Source organism: Pectinophora gossypiella, chromosome 13 (assembly GCF_024362695.1).
Source record: "Pectinophora gossypiella chromosome 13, ilPecGoss1.1, whole genome shotgun sequence".
NCBI classification, from domain to species: domain Eukaryota; kingdom Metazoa; phylum Arthropoda; class Insecta; order Lepidoptera; family Gelechiidae; genus Pectinophora; species Pectinophora gossypiella.
In genome coordinates this window covers 11,383,825-11,400,757 of record NC_065416.1, presented here as the reverse complement: position 1 = coordinate 11,400,757, position 16,933 = coordinate 11,383,825, and the positions used below count along the sequence as shown (strand labels likewise).

The 16,933-nt window shown below is 40.6% G+C and overlaps 1 protein-coding gene across 1 annotated transcript; it reads right to left on the bottom strand.

Annotated features, from left to right (window-relative positions):
* Positions 1–14: 14 nt before the first annotated feature.
* LOC126372015 (uncharacterized) lies at positions 15–15,214 on the bottom strand. Its single transcript, XM_050017514.1, is given in 14 exon segments — positions 15–111; positions 114–315; positions 911–1,050; positions 2,313–2,476; positions 3,376–3,504; positions 4,975–5,119; positions 6,098–6,206; positions 6,922–6,982; positions 8,290–8,404; positions 8,936–9,127; positions 10,281–10,405; positions 14,010–14,272; positions 14,713–14,724; positions 15,166–15,214. Coding segments are annotated over 14 exon segments (1,803 nt in total).
* Between the last annotated feature and the right edge of the window lie 1,719 nt (positions 15,215–16,933).

The following is a 16,933-nucleotide window of genomic DNA, read 5'->3' as shown; positions in this document are numbered from 1 at the left end:
TCTTTCTATTACATTCAATGCAATGATCCGTCGGCTTTTAGTACCTTCCTTTTTTTTTCTTCGGTTTCAATTTTTTGTTTTTATTTTTTATATTTTTTTTCCTCATTCGCCGTCTTGCTCTTTCTTTTTCAGTGAGATTTAGCTGCTCTCTGTATTTGAGGTGCATTTTCTTGACTTTTTGATTATGACCCACAGGTACTTCGAACTCTATGCTGTCCTCCCTGATTATTCTATAGTCCATAGATCCATCGACGTATTTATTTGAATGGGGATTGTCTGTTTGTCCTGGGTCTAAATGACCTACACACGAAGGTGCTGAAAATAAAACGTATCATTTAATTTTATTGCTGTATACCCGAAGGGTAAGGCAGAGGTGTATAGCATATTATTACACACTCACTCCTCGCTATTATAGGGGGCAAGCCTATCGCCAGTATTCAGGCACAAATCCTGGGAAACCACGTGATCTTCTTCTATGGTGTGGGTTGTGAGGTGAATTACCAGCCTCATCAACCCTGGTGTCACTGTTATCATTTAGCCGCCAAAGGCCCCTGACATGACTCATGTAACGACTACGTACTTACATCAGTAAGTAGTAACCGGAACCAACGGCTTAACGTGCCATCCGAAGCACGGATCATCTTGCTTTCGGACAATCAGGTGATTAGCCTGTAGTGTCCTTACCAAACTAGGGATCAGAAAGTGATTTTTGTGATATGTCCCCACCGGGATTCGAACCCGGGACCTTCGGATCGTGAGCCCAACGATCAACCACTGGATCACGTGATGCCAATGACGGACTTTTCAGGCTACGTTCACCAATAATAAAATAAATGGCAATATAGGTGCCCAGCAGTGGGACGTATATAGGCTGTTTATGTTTGTTTTATAGGACAGTAAGCAAACTTACTACAACTGGTTATGCTTTCAAGAGATCTGATTTCACTGATCATCTCGTTGAGCATCAGCGTGATGAGTTGGTTCTCGAGAAGATGTTTGAAGTTGGCTATCTTGCGGTTTAACAAGCCCTCTACAATTAGATCTAGACCCCTGCAAAATAAGATAATAAAAATATATTAGTGAAACGCAAACTCCAAGCCGGGTACGCTAGTAATCCTAACACGCGCATTCTTTTTTTTACCTTTGATGGGTTTACTCTTGGCTCCAGACTTGCCCGAAGGCATTGACGAGGCCCAGAAGGTACCTGTTCACACTGGCCTTGAAAGCACCCGGGTTATATGCATTCGGAAATACAGAAGACGGCAAAGAATTCCACTCCCTAGCAGTGCGAATAATGAAGGACGATGCGAAGCGCTTTGTGCGAATAGTTGTGATATCTTGCAAATAGAGATGGAACCCAGCCGTACGTCTGGAAGTCCGAAGCTAAAAGGGGGATGGTGGAATGAGCTCGTGTAGATCGCGGCCTCCCTGAAGTGCATTCTAATATGTTCACTCAACTCTTCCTCGGCTCGGCCTCAGATGAGCATTTTGGTATTCTAAGTTGACATTTACGTCCTCTGGTTGAGGACTTTACTCACTAGAGTCGAGCATGTCATACTGCCAACATAATAATAACAAAATAATGACGTCATGCCTTACTGGAGTAAACTAAGAATACCGATTTCAATCTTTCAGTCTTCAATCACGAAAATCACTTTGTCATCCCTAGTTTGGTTATGATCACCTGATTGTCCGAAAGAAAGATGATCCGTGCTTCGGAAGGCACGTTAAGCCGTTGGTCCCGGTTACTACTTATTGATGTAAGTTAGTAGGCGTTGTAGGAGCCATGTCATGCCTTTTGCGGCTCAATAGTAACCCTGACACCAGGGTTGATGGGGTTGGTAATCCACCTCACAACCCACACGATAGAGGAAGGAGAAGTCTTCAATCGTATGGGCGTCAGACGTCACATACGATGCGCGTGTATGATAACGTCAATGTGTAGTGTCTGTGTAAAACGAGGTTTTTTGTATGAAGTGTCGGACACTTCCGGGGTGTGGTATAGTCAAGAACTTACGTGTAATTTTTTACTATTCTAAGTTATACTGACCGGACTGTCCTTTGTTTGATAAAGACTTTTCAGGCTTGAATCACCTGATTGTCCGAAAAAGTAAGATGATTCCGTGCTTCGGAGGGCACGTTACGTTGGTCCCGGCTATTAGCCGTAAAAACACCTCCACCAACCCGCATTGCAGCAGCGTGGTGGAGTATGCTCCATACCCCCCTCCGGTTGATTGAGGGGAGGCCTGTCACCAGCAGTGGGACGTATATAGGCTGTTTATTTAAGTTATACTACACAATTTAATACACACCTCGTTTGATTTAAGTAACTAAACAGAACGTCGATAGTTTTCGCAGTTCGAACTGTGGATATTTTCAAACCCGTCACCAGTTCATCAGCAGACAGGACGAAGAGACCGACCACTGGAGGTTCCTCGGTGTGATTTGGTAATAGGGCCTTATATTTGTATTCCAACTGCAAATAATTCACGCCGAGTTGTTTTTCATGAATAAGAATAAAATAAATGTAAGTATTGCCAGAAACAATTTACATTTGCTATAAGTACTAGGTAATAATGAATATTACGATTGCGGGCGAAAGGAAATGCTCAGCTTGTGCTGTGATGGAGCCATGCTATGGCGCCATCCAGCTTTAGGTAGAAAGAAAAAACAATAACATCAAAAGGAAATTAAAAAAAAATATATATGTGTGTGTGTGTGTGAGCGAGCGTGTTTGTATTTGAATGAATGTATATGTGTGAAGTAAACTATTTTAACAGTAATATAATGAATGGGGTCATGAGTCCTTTTTATAAGTTTTTTGGTCATTCCGTGGTATCTGCCAACAGGAAATAGGCTTGAATATCAAGTGGAATTTTCGACAGCAAAAGTTAAGAAAATTAATTGAAAATAAATAAAAATAACAAAGAATTTTGCGACGGAAAATTTCAATTGAAATCCACTTAAATTTCCACTCAGAATCTTGAGCTGAATCAGTATTCGATTCGTTGTCACCTTATTTCCTTCCTACAATCGACGATCTTATTGCTAAATAGCAATATCTCCCAGCCATTAAAATGTGTTATTATACTTAACTTATTTTGACTTTTTTACTTTACTTTTTTACCATACAAAATGCATGTTTATTTGTTCTTATTACCACAGTTTATTGTCAAAAAATTTTAATTTATCTATGGTCTGCCTCAACTGACATTATAAAAGATGTAATTGCTGAACACTGCTCCCTGAGATACAGGTCTCCTAGTTCAGGTAGCAGGGTTATACGTCTGTAGCATTTGTGTGTCCTAGCTATAGTATCTATTGTTGTGTCGATCTTTTTCTAAGACAATAAACAATTTTTATTTATTTATTTACCTTTAAGTTGCTGAAGGCGATGACTGCGTCTATTACCCGTAAGGTGTTTCCAGTTTTGCTAGTGGTAGCGATTGACTGCCGATACATGCTGTCCAAGCCGCGGAGGACACCGTCGAACAACTTTATTTGCTATCAATGGAATGTTAATTTATTTCATCATATAATAAACATAAACAGCCTATATACGTCCCACTGCTGGGCACAGGCCTCCCCTCAATCAACCGGAGGGGGTATGGAGCATAATCCACCACGCTGCTTCAATGCGGGTTGGTGGAGTTGTTTTTACGGCTAATAGCCGGGACCAACGGCTTAACGTGCCTTCCGAAATACGGAATCATCTTACTTTTTCGGACAATCAGGTGATTCAAGCCTGAAAAGTTCTTACCAAACAAAGGACAGTCTCACAAAGTGATTACGACAATGTCCCCATCGGGAATCGAACCCGGACCTCCAGATCGTGAGCCTAACGCTCTAACCACTAGACCACGGCGGCTGTTCACCATAACAATAGCAATTTTGTTGGTTCGAGACCCCATAGTGACACTCCTCGGCCCCTTAAAATACAAAATGTTTCGATTAGCCCTGTCCCTTGGGTATTTAGGTTGAAAGGACCACATTGAAAGGACCGTGGTCCCTTGAGCCGTAAACGAAAACTGATTACGTTCGAAAGGACCGGTGTCAATATAGTAAATGTCATAAAACCAATAAGGTACATTCAAGAATAAAAGTGTAAATGTTAAAAATAAAATATCACGGCAATATTACGGCCATCGAAATTTACATATTTAATCTTTTAAAAACGTTGCTTACGGCCACCCGGTATGAGTTTTATGTGGCCGCAATTTAACCCGATGGAGTTAGCTTGCGGCCAGGGTGAACCAGTCTTGGTTGATTTTGACTCCCCCCCTATTTCGGCACCCGGTGCGGTGGCACACCTCAGACCGTCCCTAGGGCTGGCACTGCTTATATCTAGAAGACCCCTGAGTATGTAGTCGTTCGTTATATGAACCTTGTAAGGGTCCTATGGCGGCTCAATAGTAACCCTGACACCAGGGTTGATGAGGTCGGTTATTGACGTCATCATATCTTATGACGTCAATTAACCGAACATCACACGGGAGAAGAGACTAAAAGAGCCCTTACAATGCGCCACATCGAGACAAAGTAGGTACTCAGAAAGGAAACGATGCTAGCTTGTTAGGCCAAACTGACCATTTGACAAAAATAAAAGCTAGTCCTCGAATGGATCCCTTGAAGCCTCGATGAGGGCATTGATATGTCCTTTGCTATGTATGAATTAATTACAGAGCACAAAAATATAATTAAAAAAATATTACAAAAACCGAAAAAACAAACATAGCTTAATCTAAAACAAGTAAAAAGTATAATACACTGTTCATGGCTCTTGCAACAGTGTTAAACTATCGGGAGCCTCATATCCCTGATTTTAACGCGGTTAGGTTAGGTTAGGTTTTTTAATAAGTATAATTACTTATTTATGGTTTGGGATTTAAATCTATTATATTTTTGAATCGATTGGCGGTCTTAGAGTTTAAAGCGATTTCTATCACGCGCACAAATCTAACATTAGATACTTACGATTCCATTGACGGCAAAGATGGTGAAATCAGCGACTTTCACGTTTGCGCATGGTGGAGAAATTTCATGTAATCGTTTCTTCAACAGTGACACTACATTGTCAACAAAGTCGTTTAAGGCGAGTGTTTTTTCCTTCTCATATTTACTGTAAAGGTTTAAGACGAGATTTGTAAACGCTATCTTATAAGACCTCTAATAAAAGAAAGGTTTGGTCGGACAATGCGTGAACATCACAGGCGGGGTAGTCCATAGTAGTGTGGTTGCGATAGTGGTTGCAACAACACTGGTCCGTAGGCAATAGTAAGTATTTTTTCTCTCGATTGGCTTGAGTTTTCGCATTTAGCAAATTATCAAAATACTAAAGCTAGAAAAGAAAATAGTAAGTATGATACTTAATCAGTGTAAGTGTTAAACAAAAAAGAAAATAAAAAGGAAAAAGTCTCGGGTTTGTAAGTTTCTAAGTAAAGGTGAGTGCTATAAAAACAAAATCTATAAAAATAGTATTTTATAATTAAGTATGTATTTTGTTAATGGCCACAACAACCCAATATGCCTATAATTGTTTTATAAATAGTTTACATACAACCATGTCGCATTAAAGTAATTTTAATTTAGTGCGAATTTTTAAAAAGAAGTGAGGTAATTTAATGCGACAGGGTTTTAAAGTTTATAAGTGGAGTTAGGGACATCTTAATAAATAAAATAAAAATGTTTATTTCTTTATCTTTGTTATTTTTACAAAACTACAAACTTACACTAAATTACAAATTCTTGAATGTGGCCATTCATTCTTTATTACTGTTCGTGATCGTATAAGGGGTGTTTTCGCACTTCCTACTCTTATCCAACTCGAGTCCGAGAATGACGGATAGTTGAAAATTAATTACAGATATCGGATAACGGTTGTATTGCGTAAGTTACCATACAAAACCATACAAGTTCAACGACCACTTCGGATACGTCTTTTGACGGACACGAATCGTATTGAGAATCCGGGTGTAGACTCAGGATTTTGGAACTCGCCCTTATTGTTAGGTAGGAGTATAAAAAGCCTATGAGTTGTGATGGCAAAGTACGAAATATGTAACGAAATAAAGATGGAATAGAACTTATGTTTACTTACGGAATATCGTCAGGAATAAATTTTTCTACACTGTGTTCCCTCAGGCAGTCATTGAAGTAATCTTTCATCCACACATCCAAGCAAATTTTGAGTCTATGCACGAATTCATCTGGATAAAAAGGTTGTAAAATCGTTATTTTGAGCCCTTAATGTTACATATACGTTACTGGGCTACCGGGAGTGTTCCGGGCCGGGAAACGGAAGTGTGTATGAAATCGCGTTTTATTTTGACGTGACTTGGTATTGGTATTCGTGGGCCGGTTTCTGCAACTCGACGTCTGTGCGCCTATTTTGCGTGATACCTGAAACGGCTGGATTACTCCAGCCAGCGTAGTTCCCCAAGGAAGTCTAACAGTCCTTTGACGTTGCTGACCACCTCAGGGAGGCACCCTGTCAGGCCGAGGTGCCTGGCCCGGTAGTTGGCGACTCCTCCACACTCCAGTAGAACATGAGCCGCTGTCTTCTCCGCCTCCATGCAGGTTGACGTGACTTATGTTTGCCTCCAATGGTACTATTTAGCGGAACAAATGAGCGCTGAGGGTCCTCACCCGGTACAAAAAAGACAGCCGCCTGAGGGTGTCCGCAGTTGCTCGTGACCTCACTATGGGAATCAAGCGTTCTACTAAATGGGCTACCACGGCTCTTTATGTCTTGCCATAGAGGCGCCCCATCAGCTCGCTACAACATTTCGGTGAGGTGTGGATACTTGTTCATCTTGCAACGGATGTTTCTCTGACTACCCCAATAGGGATATAATCGTGAGCATAAACATATATTTAAAATAAAAAAAAAACTATGTGAATTGAATTTTAAAGTGACTGTACCTCTAGCTGCGTTAGGCAGTTTTTCAGGCGGGTTGTCGCAGTCTGTCAGATTACCTGCATACTGAAACATCAAACATTATAATTAGGTAAGCACTACAAAACCACACCCCGGACACTTCATACAAAAAACCTCGTTTTACACATAAATTTATAGACGTTATCGTATACGCGCATCTGTGTGTGTGACGTCTAACGCCCGTACGATTGAAGACTAAAGTAAGACCGAGGGGGGTGAAGTAAACCTCTCAGCCGCTCAGAGTTGCCCTTCTATATGTAGTATTATTCCTTATTTTATGACAACTAAAACTACAAGAAGAACCAAAACAAACGATAGTAGTGTGTAAGTAGAATTCTGGTAATTCTGTAATCGTTTCATGCGGAAAGCCACGGGAGCTCCGTGGTTCCTTCGCAATGAAAATCTGCACATTGACTTGATAGGTCTGCCAACCATTGCCCAATGGCTCAAATTAGCTTCCAAACGTTTTTTCGATTCTGCTCCGCACCACCCAAATCCCCTGGTAGTTGCGGCTTCCGAGTACATTCCGCTTAGGGACGGTACTGAAAAGTATCGGCGTCCGAAGGACGTAATATACGATCCCGACGACCCGATTACTCTAGCCATAGAGGCAGCCAATCAGCTCGCGACACTAAACACTTCAGGTCCCCGATACCGACCCCGCCGGCGTGGTCGTGGATTTCCCTCATTCAGCGCTTATCGCTATCGACCCACTAGGGTCGATTAATTCTTTCAAATATTTTTCCTCTCAGACGACGCCCTGAGCCGAGGTTCGCGCCCAACTGGGCACCCTCAGGCCTGTTGTCTTAAACGTTGTACCGGGTGAGAGCCTTCAGCGCTCCCCATTTGTCCGGCCAAGTAGTTAATGCCATCTGCGGCAAATCTACAATAAGTCACGTAAAAAAAAAGGTAATTCTGTAGCTTCCTCTGGAAACCGGAAAACTTAAGCTTTGATGCAGGTACCTATTCAAAACTTCATATTGAAGTTATACTTTCACGTTGCAATGAATTGCTTCTTCTTCTTCTCTCGCGTGGGTTCTGACGCCAATAATCGACCTCGTCAATTCTAGTGTCAGGGTTACTATTGAGCCGCCAAAGGCACCTGATATGGCTCACGTCACGACTACATAGTCACTTAGGCAAATAGTAGCTGGGACCGACTGCTTAACGTGCCCATAGAGTAACATGGACCTCCGCCTTCTGACGGATCAGCCAGCAATATCCAAACCAAACTGGGGATCACAAAATGTTTTTCTGATATGTCCCCAGATTCGTACCCGGGATTGTGAACTTAACGCTTAACGATAGGACCACAAAGGCCGTTAGACTTAAAGAATAGCTTATTGACTTACTTTCATCAACATATCTTGGAGGCGTAACTCGGAGACCACATGTTCCACCCACAGCTGCCCCTGCACCAGGCGGTACCGACCTTCCAATTTGTAGTTGACATTCTTTAGCAACAACCTGCAACGCATTCTACAGTTACCTATCCATCCAAAACTTCTTTCGTATGAGATGCGGGGTCAATGCCTGACCTCATTAACCCTGTTGTCAAGGGGGGGGGGGGATTAAAAATGGCCTTGTCACTGTGGGCACTGCCACAGATAACGTACCCACGGTGACCGCTACTGCAAAAGCCTCGGAAGGGCCTCATCATACTTCGGACAGTAAGATGATCCGTTAAGCCGTTGGACCCGGTTACTGCTTACGGATGTAAGTTTGTAGTCGTTACATAAGACATGTCAGGGGTCTTTGGCGGCTTAATAGTAACCTTGACACCAGGGTCGATGGGGTTGGTAATTCACCTCACAATCCACACGATAGAAGAAGGTAACAAGGGTGATCATTTATGCCCAAAAATAAAGATAAAAGATGTATATGTCTGTTAGAACGTTAAACGAAGGCAACGTTGTACAGTGCCATCTATAGTTTTTTTGGGGAACGTGACCTGGAAAGTTCCTCATTGAAGATTCTGTAATAATTAAAATAAGTTACTCTGCTTCGCCATAAGTAGGCTGGTAGAACAGCTTGGTGGGGTCTCGGTCTACTATGGACCGTTCATACGCCCCTATGAGGTGCAGGTCGTTAAGGTTGATCCTCGCCATCAGCACCATGTTGAAAACATCGTTCTTCAGGAAGTCGACGCGGAAGTATGTGTCGTTTCTGAGCTTCACCCGGTAGAAAAACCTGGAAAGAAATAAGTTTTAGATGTGGATGTAAGTACTACTACTTATGGTCAAATGTATCAAGAAGAGGGTATAAATTCATGAATGTCTTTTTTTTTTTTTTAGGGTTTTATGAAATTGGTTTATTTTTATTTATTTTATTTTTTTCTTTTTCTCTTTATTTGTCTACGACTATGCCTTCCCATCTGTCCAGTTAGAGAATGTCTTCCAAGTCAAATCGACAAGTACACAACGATGAAAAGGTTTTGCTGTTATACCAGATTCTACTTTCTATCAACTGGAAAAAAAAATATTGAAAAGGATCTGGACTGGCCAATCATGATAGGGTATTTATCATCATCTCCCTAGCGTTATCCCGTTTTTCACTAGGTCCGCTTATTTCACCAGAAGATTTGACAAATCCGGTTTTTTACAGAAGCGGCTGCCTGCCTGACCTTCCGACCCGCGAAGGGAAAACCTACCCAATACAGATTAGGTCACATACGTACCTCCGAAATTGCATTTCTCGGGAATGTGGATTTCCTCACGATGTTTTCCTTCACCGCTGAGCAGATTATCATTTATGATCCAAACATGAATTCGGAAACAAATTCGACAAGCATTGGTTTAGGCCTATGCTGGATTCGAACCTGCGACCTCAAAATGAGTTTTCTTACCACGATGGATATTTATATTCGTCAAAATAAAAACTGAGTAACAGGAATAAACCATAGTCCCACCCCATAGTTTTATGTTAAAAGCTTTAGCTGCTTTGGTGCTACTTCAGGATATTGATTCCGATCGTGCCGGCGACGATTTCCCTCTTTCAGCGCTTATCGCTATCAGCCCACTAGGGTCCATTCACTCTTTCAAATATAATCCCCTTTAAACCCAGACACCAGAGTTGACGAGATTGGTAACCACCTCACAACCCACACGATAGAAGAGAAGATCCCCTCAGACGACTCTGAGCTGAGGTTCCCTACCCACTGCGGGAACCGCTCAGCGCTACCCGTTTGTCCAGCCAAATAGTTAATCCGGAAATCTACAATAAATCACGTCAAAGAAAGTAAAAATTCAATGTTAATGTTATGTGTGTTGTGTGTGTATGTTCAATGTGTGTTGTGTGTGTGTTAATGTGTGTGTGTGTGTGTTAGTTTATTACCGCTACTTACAGCAAGCTGTTTTCTAATCTCATCATGCTGTAACCGCCGATGTTCAGCCCGCTGGGAATATCGTTCATGTAGCCTCCAGCTTGTGCAATGGCGTCAAACGCAGCTCCACGGGTCTCCAGCATATTCTGATAACCGAATTACTTACTTATTACACAAATTATATCATAGGTAGGTAAGTATTTATTTAAATAAAAAGGCAAACATAATAAAGAATTTAAATAAAAAATCAAATGCATTGTCTTTTTTTGTTACGTTATTCATTATAAAAAATGTATAAAAAAATATTATTTTGGATTATTTTTAAATCATTTTAGACTGGCTTCTATTTCAATATAGAATCTTCCAATTAAGTACTTTGTTACAGGTTAACTTTCAGCATAGAATAAGGAATAATACTACGTATAGAACGGCATCTCTCCGCTCCCCACCAGCGTCTGAGCCAGGTTTACCTCACCCCCCCGACTTGAATCGTATGGCGTCAGACGTCACACACACAGAAATAGAAATAGAAATAGAAATGTTTTATTGAGGTTGTTTGTAGTATGAAGTGTCCGGGGTGTGCTGAAAGCTTACTCCAAACAAATATCTAGTTCTTATACACACTGTGCAGGATGAAGTTTCGCACATGCGCAGCTGTGTGTGTGACATTGTACAAGGTACCTTAGGCCAAACGTACTGTAGTAACTATAAAGTAATGTGTGCTTTTGGTTACGTAAGCGGTTACGAAAATTGGGAAGTCACCTCGGATGGAACCATCCCGGACACTGCATGTAAAAATCTCATTCAGCCTGCGGGCTCTCCCCTTTATTCCTTAGCGGCTTATGGCCATTTACAACTAAAGTAACACCCAGAGGGGGTGAAGTCGGCGCCCTATACGATATGGTGCGGGGCGGAAATTTACCGTTCTATACGTAGTCATCTCATCACCAGCCCATTAAAGTCCCCACTGCTGGGGCACGGGCCTTCCCTATGGATGGATAGGGAGATCGGGCCTTAAACCACCACGCGGGCCCAGTGCGGATTGGTGGTTATTAACGACTGCTAATGCAGCTGGGACCAATTGCTTAACGTGCCTTCCGAAGCACAGAGGAGCTTGAGATGAAAACTTTTTTTTGTGGTCACCCATCCTATGACCGGCCTTTGCGAAAGTTGCTTAACTTCAAAAATCGCAGACCGAGCGCGTTAACCGCTGCGCCACCGAGGTCCTCATGCTATATGAGCTCATGAGCTATACGTAGTATTTTTATTCTGTGTCGGAACGGAGAGTGTCTCTTATATTGTTTTGTGTTGTAGGTTGCCTGGAAGAAATTGCTGCATGAGCAATAAGGCCGCCTGTTGTGCTTTTCTGTATATGTTGTTCTTATCTCTGTATTTTGTGTCCATTGTGCTCAATAAAGTATTTTATCTATCTATGTATTATTATTGCTTATTCTATGCTTACAGTTAACATCTTGTCATCCATGTGGTCTGCTAGCACGTTCTTGTGGAAAGTTGATCGTGATTCCGAGTACTTTTCTGTAAAAAATCAAAACAATACAAAATCTCTTTAACTTAAAATAGAACAGTTACAAAATGCAACAAAAATGTTCGATCAGCTGCCTTATAATTAAAAAAAAATAGAATAAAATTTAATAGAACATAAATAGTTTATTATAAAAGGACGCCACACACAAAAACAAGACAATTACATCATAAACAAAAATAAATAAGCAATTAATCCAGGCATATCTGCCAAATATAGGTACTATTTTCGTTATGACGTGATTATTGTAGATTTGTCGCAAATGGGGAGCGCTGAGGGCTCTCACCCGGTACAAAACAATTTAATAGGCCTGAGGGTGTCCAGTTGGACGGAAGGATAATATTGATAAGAATTAATCGACCCTAGTGGGTCGATAGCGATAAGCGCTGAATGAGGAAAATCGTCTACCACGCCGGCGGAGTCGATATCGGGGTTCTGAAGTGTTTGTTGTCGCGAGCTGATTGGCCGCCTCTATGGCTAGAGTAATCGGGTCGTCGGTATCGTATGTTACGTTTTTCGTGTGGCGATATAGCGACAAACGTTAAAGAAGGATATTAAAATAAATAGCTTTACCATCCAGATCGTCCAAGACTTTATAGAGTTCATTTACATTCGTAGTAACCCAGCAACTCATATTTATCCCATAGCTTACATCATCCAGTGGTTGGTCAGTCTGAAAAGTTTAAAAATTATTACGCAAGTACATCAGCATTACATCTTACTTTTTTGTTTTGGTTTTCCCCGAAGGGCAAGGCGAAGGGAACTATGCTCATACAGCCAAGTCTTACGTATTTTTTTCTTGATGATGATTAATGAAATTATGAAAGGTGATGATGATGAATGATGAAATCTAAGCGCCCACTCTCGGAGCAGACTCCTACTCCGAACCCCAAGCGAATTAACTTAAAATCCGCACAAATTTTCGAGTTACGAAGCGGCTTCTTGGCACGAAGCGAAAATAGATAGGTACAATTTGTTTATTGAATATTCCGATATAATACACTACACACACACTACACTATCGCGAATGTTTTCCGACTACATAATGCGATCATTAACCACAAAACACCACTTCGTATTAATTACTATTTAGATTATTCAATGAAGAAGGCAACCATGTCGTTAACGTTCCCGCCAATAAGCTTCTTAGATATTTTACTTCACAGGCCTTTTATTAAAAAGGCCATTTAATAGAAAATATTTTTTTAAATATCAATTGCATCAAATAAATCGGCCAGCATGCACGAAGTGTTTAATGAGTGAAGGAAGCGAACCTGGAGTCAGGATCGTAGTAAGTGAAATTCCATGGTCTGTGCCTACCTCAACGGGAAATAGGCGTGACGTACGGTCACCAGTAGTAATATGTATACACTTTGCAATCATGTCACATTAACTTTTTTGACAATTTAAAACGAAAGCCTCATTAAATGTCAAATATGATAGTGCGACAGGGTTCTAAAGTGGGTACATGATAATGCTCATGACTGTACAACAATTAAAAAATTGCCATACACAAATAAGACCAGCAATCTTTAAAAACAATTTTAGAAGTCTTAGAGCTATTATTACAAATAACTAAACCCAGTACTTATTGAGAAACCCAACTCATTTCCAGTAAGCCAATTTTTGTTTTCGTACATTATGACCATTAGAACAACAGAATTAGAAACATTTTACTAGTTTTCCGCGCGCACCAATTGTGTTGATGTGTGTCGCGTTTTTTTATTATATATTTTTTTCATTATTTATTTTTCCTTCTTCCGCGTGGATTTCGGTTATCATGGAAATTGGTATTGTTATAATTTTCTAGACCTAACCCTATAATGTCTGTCTTGTTATTTTTTTTGGCTCATTGCATGAGCTCCTTGGCCGGACAAATGGGGAGCGCTGAGGGCTCTTGTATCTGTCTCTAGGTTTCGATCTATGCAGCATACATTATACATTTCTCTATCTATATAACGTTACTTGGCGATTACTCCACCGACAAGAGCGCAGCTCTTAAATAGAGAGAGAGAACACGTTACTTATCTCCTTATATTGTGCATCATCATCTTTCATCATCTTTCATCCAAATCGGCCCAGCACTTTATGCGTAAAAATATAACAGACAGACTCAAAAATACATATGATCGAAGGACACAAGGTCATTTTTGCATTTATAAACTAAAAAAGAAATGTATGTGGTATTTTAAAATAATAGATATTACGTCAGCCGTTGGATAGTCGTTCGCTAATTGTTTCGTATTTTTATCAACTCCAGATTCTTCAGGATTATCGTTTGCAAGTTCTTCAGGACCATCGGTTTCAAGTGCTTCAGCATCATTGTCGGCAAGTTCATCATCTTCCTCTTCAACGTCAAGTTTTACATTATCATCGGTTTCAGGTGAATTTGTGTCATCATCATTTTCAGTTACATGTGCATTATTCTGTTCATTTATGTATGCAATATCATCATAAAGGTTTTCTCTGCCTTCAAAAAGAAACGAATTAAAACAGTAACAGTAATTGTGCTTGGTATTTGAAGCTGGGTCCACATAACGTGTATGACCAGAGGACTTAGTCAAGTTGCAAACGTTCTTATTTCGACGCTCGTAAGGGCGCTTACAGACCCTTGGTCGATGACGTCGTTGCCTAGCGGCCTGGTGTTTGATTCTGGCCATTTAATTCGGACGGGTTATACGATACCCATTATAACATCGAAGTATTTGCCACTTGACTAGGATCCCCTTCTGTCTAACTACTACTACTACTATTATCGTGTGGGTTGCGAGGTGAATTACCAACCTCATCAACCCTGGTGTCAGAGTTATTACTGTCTAACTCATGACCGCTAGTGTGTTTACCAGGGAAGCTACCCCATAGTGATACGGTATATTTATTATAAAATCTTTCTGCAGGGTTTTCACTTACCAATTGCCTTAGCTGTAACAATTAAAAAGATAACAATTATTTCTTACAGTTGAGTTTTCTAAAGAAATGTTGAAACATGTTGTACCCACGCATTATCTTTTTCTTACAGGATCCGTGCGGACAATTTATTAGAACTACGGACAATATAAGAAAAAAAGATGCAGTTGCATATTTAGGTCTCATGATGCAAACTGCTTCTTTATATACTTATTGAAAATTATGTTCACTTGAAAAGTTACTTTACTCATTATTTCTTATCTTTTAACGGAACCAATTCAATAAAGTATTATGGTTTGCATTACAATCCTGTTTAATTGATTTTCGGGTGTTACATGATTGTGTGGTGCATGTTTTACTTTGTAAAGACTTTCAGATAGTTGATACCCTATCTATTGTTGAACAACAATTATTTATTTGTTGGACGTGAGATGCGGTTTCACGTTAGTTTTATACTTTTGTTGATCACAATAACAGTTAATGCATCTGATTTAGGAAGAACCATATCAGATTATTTTCAGAGTGGTACGTAGTTTAGTTATAGTTAAAAACATGGATTGCTTATTATATAGATATGTCGCAGGAGTATAGATGGCTGGACCGAAATATGCACAAAACGAGCACATTATATGAGGCAACGATCATATTATAAAACTTTCCACGTCATTCATTGCTTCTTTGGTTTCGCGTAGTTACAACTAGCGCTTGTGTTACTACGCAATGAACGGCGGGTTATACAATTTAGCGGTCCAGCCAAAAATTACTTAGTGCGGCCGGTTCACACGCCGTCGTGAGTTAACAGGCGACATACGGACTTGTGTAATTTAGTGCTGGCATATTATCTCTCTCGTTTCTATGATCTGTGGTTAACGTGGCGTGTGGTTGGCGTGAAAGAGTATGATACCTACTTATGCTCTATACTCCACCATCCTGGCTTATTGCGTGTTGGTAGGAATTTCCAGTGTGTTGTCCAGCCAGTTCAGCCACCCGAACACCACTAATTTGGTTTAACTACCGGTCATGTCAATGGCAAAAGTTGTAGTAGAATGTTTAGTGACTTTTAGGTAATAAATAATTTTGGATACTTAATAAAATAATTTATAACGCGATAAAGTACTTAACAAGAAACAAGAAACATTTATTGAGAAGCTGACTGCTGCGGCTGGCTATTGACCAGGGAAAAGGTTGTAGACCAGCGGCTCGAAGGTCAGATGACTTCGATGCAACGGCGGGAAAGTTTTGGAAAAAGTTAGCGCAGGACCGGAAAGGGTAGTGTAAAATGGAGGCTGTGCCCAGCAGTGGGATGATGCGGGCTGATTGATGTCATTTACATCGAAGAAAATGTTGTGTGTATGTGTTAGGATTCAGTTTTAATTATCACCCGTACCTATATAAATGGGGCTTAAAGGAGTCGCCATACTGTGTATGTGGTCACCCGGATCAAACCATATCTAACATAGTGAACGAGTGCCCTCTGCACCAGTTCCCAGGTGGTATAGCCGAGCTGCATTGTGTGACGGAAGCAGCAGAGACTTGGTTAAGGGAGCTTAAGCTGGATATTTGATCCACCCAGGATATTTTATTTTTGTGTGCCATACGCAATAATAATAATCACCCGTACCTAATAATAACCCCAATACCAGGGTTGCTGGGTCATCCGCCTCACAACACTACCCACGCGATAGAGGAAGATCGTCCGTACTGGAACTCCCACGTTTTTAATAAGGCAAGCAGAGACTAGATTACTTAACATTTTCTTCGATGTAAACATACGACGTCACACCTAGGGATCTTTTTGGCTCAATATTAACCCTAACACCAGCGTTGATTGGTAAGAACAGCCATAAAGAAGAACGTAGCTTTTTCGGCTCAGACCATGGGATATTTTTTCAGATGGAGTCAAAGAGCTTCGTAAGTTATGGAGCACTCAGAGAAAACCATTTGAAAATGCCGTGGCGTCGGTAAGTTAACATACAGGAATAATGTGAGGGTTCTGCTTACCAATCGGTAGGTATTTAGACTGAGTTGGCTTAGAAAAATAGTAGCTTTATACTTGCTATAAAAATAATCAACTTACAAAAATGTGAATGTGAATAGTCAATTCACAAAGTAAACTGATGTAGGTGTTTGTTTTTCGGCTAATAGACGGCAGAAGCACGGAATAATCTTACTTTTTCGGACAATCAGGTGATTCAAGCCTGCAAAGTCCTTACCAAAAAAAGGA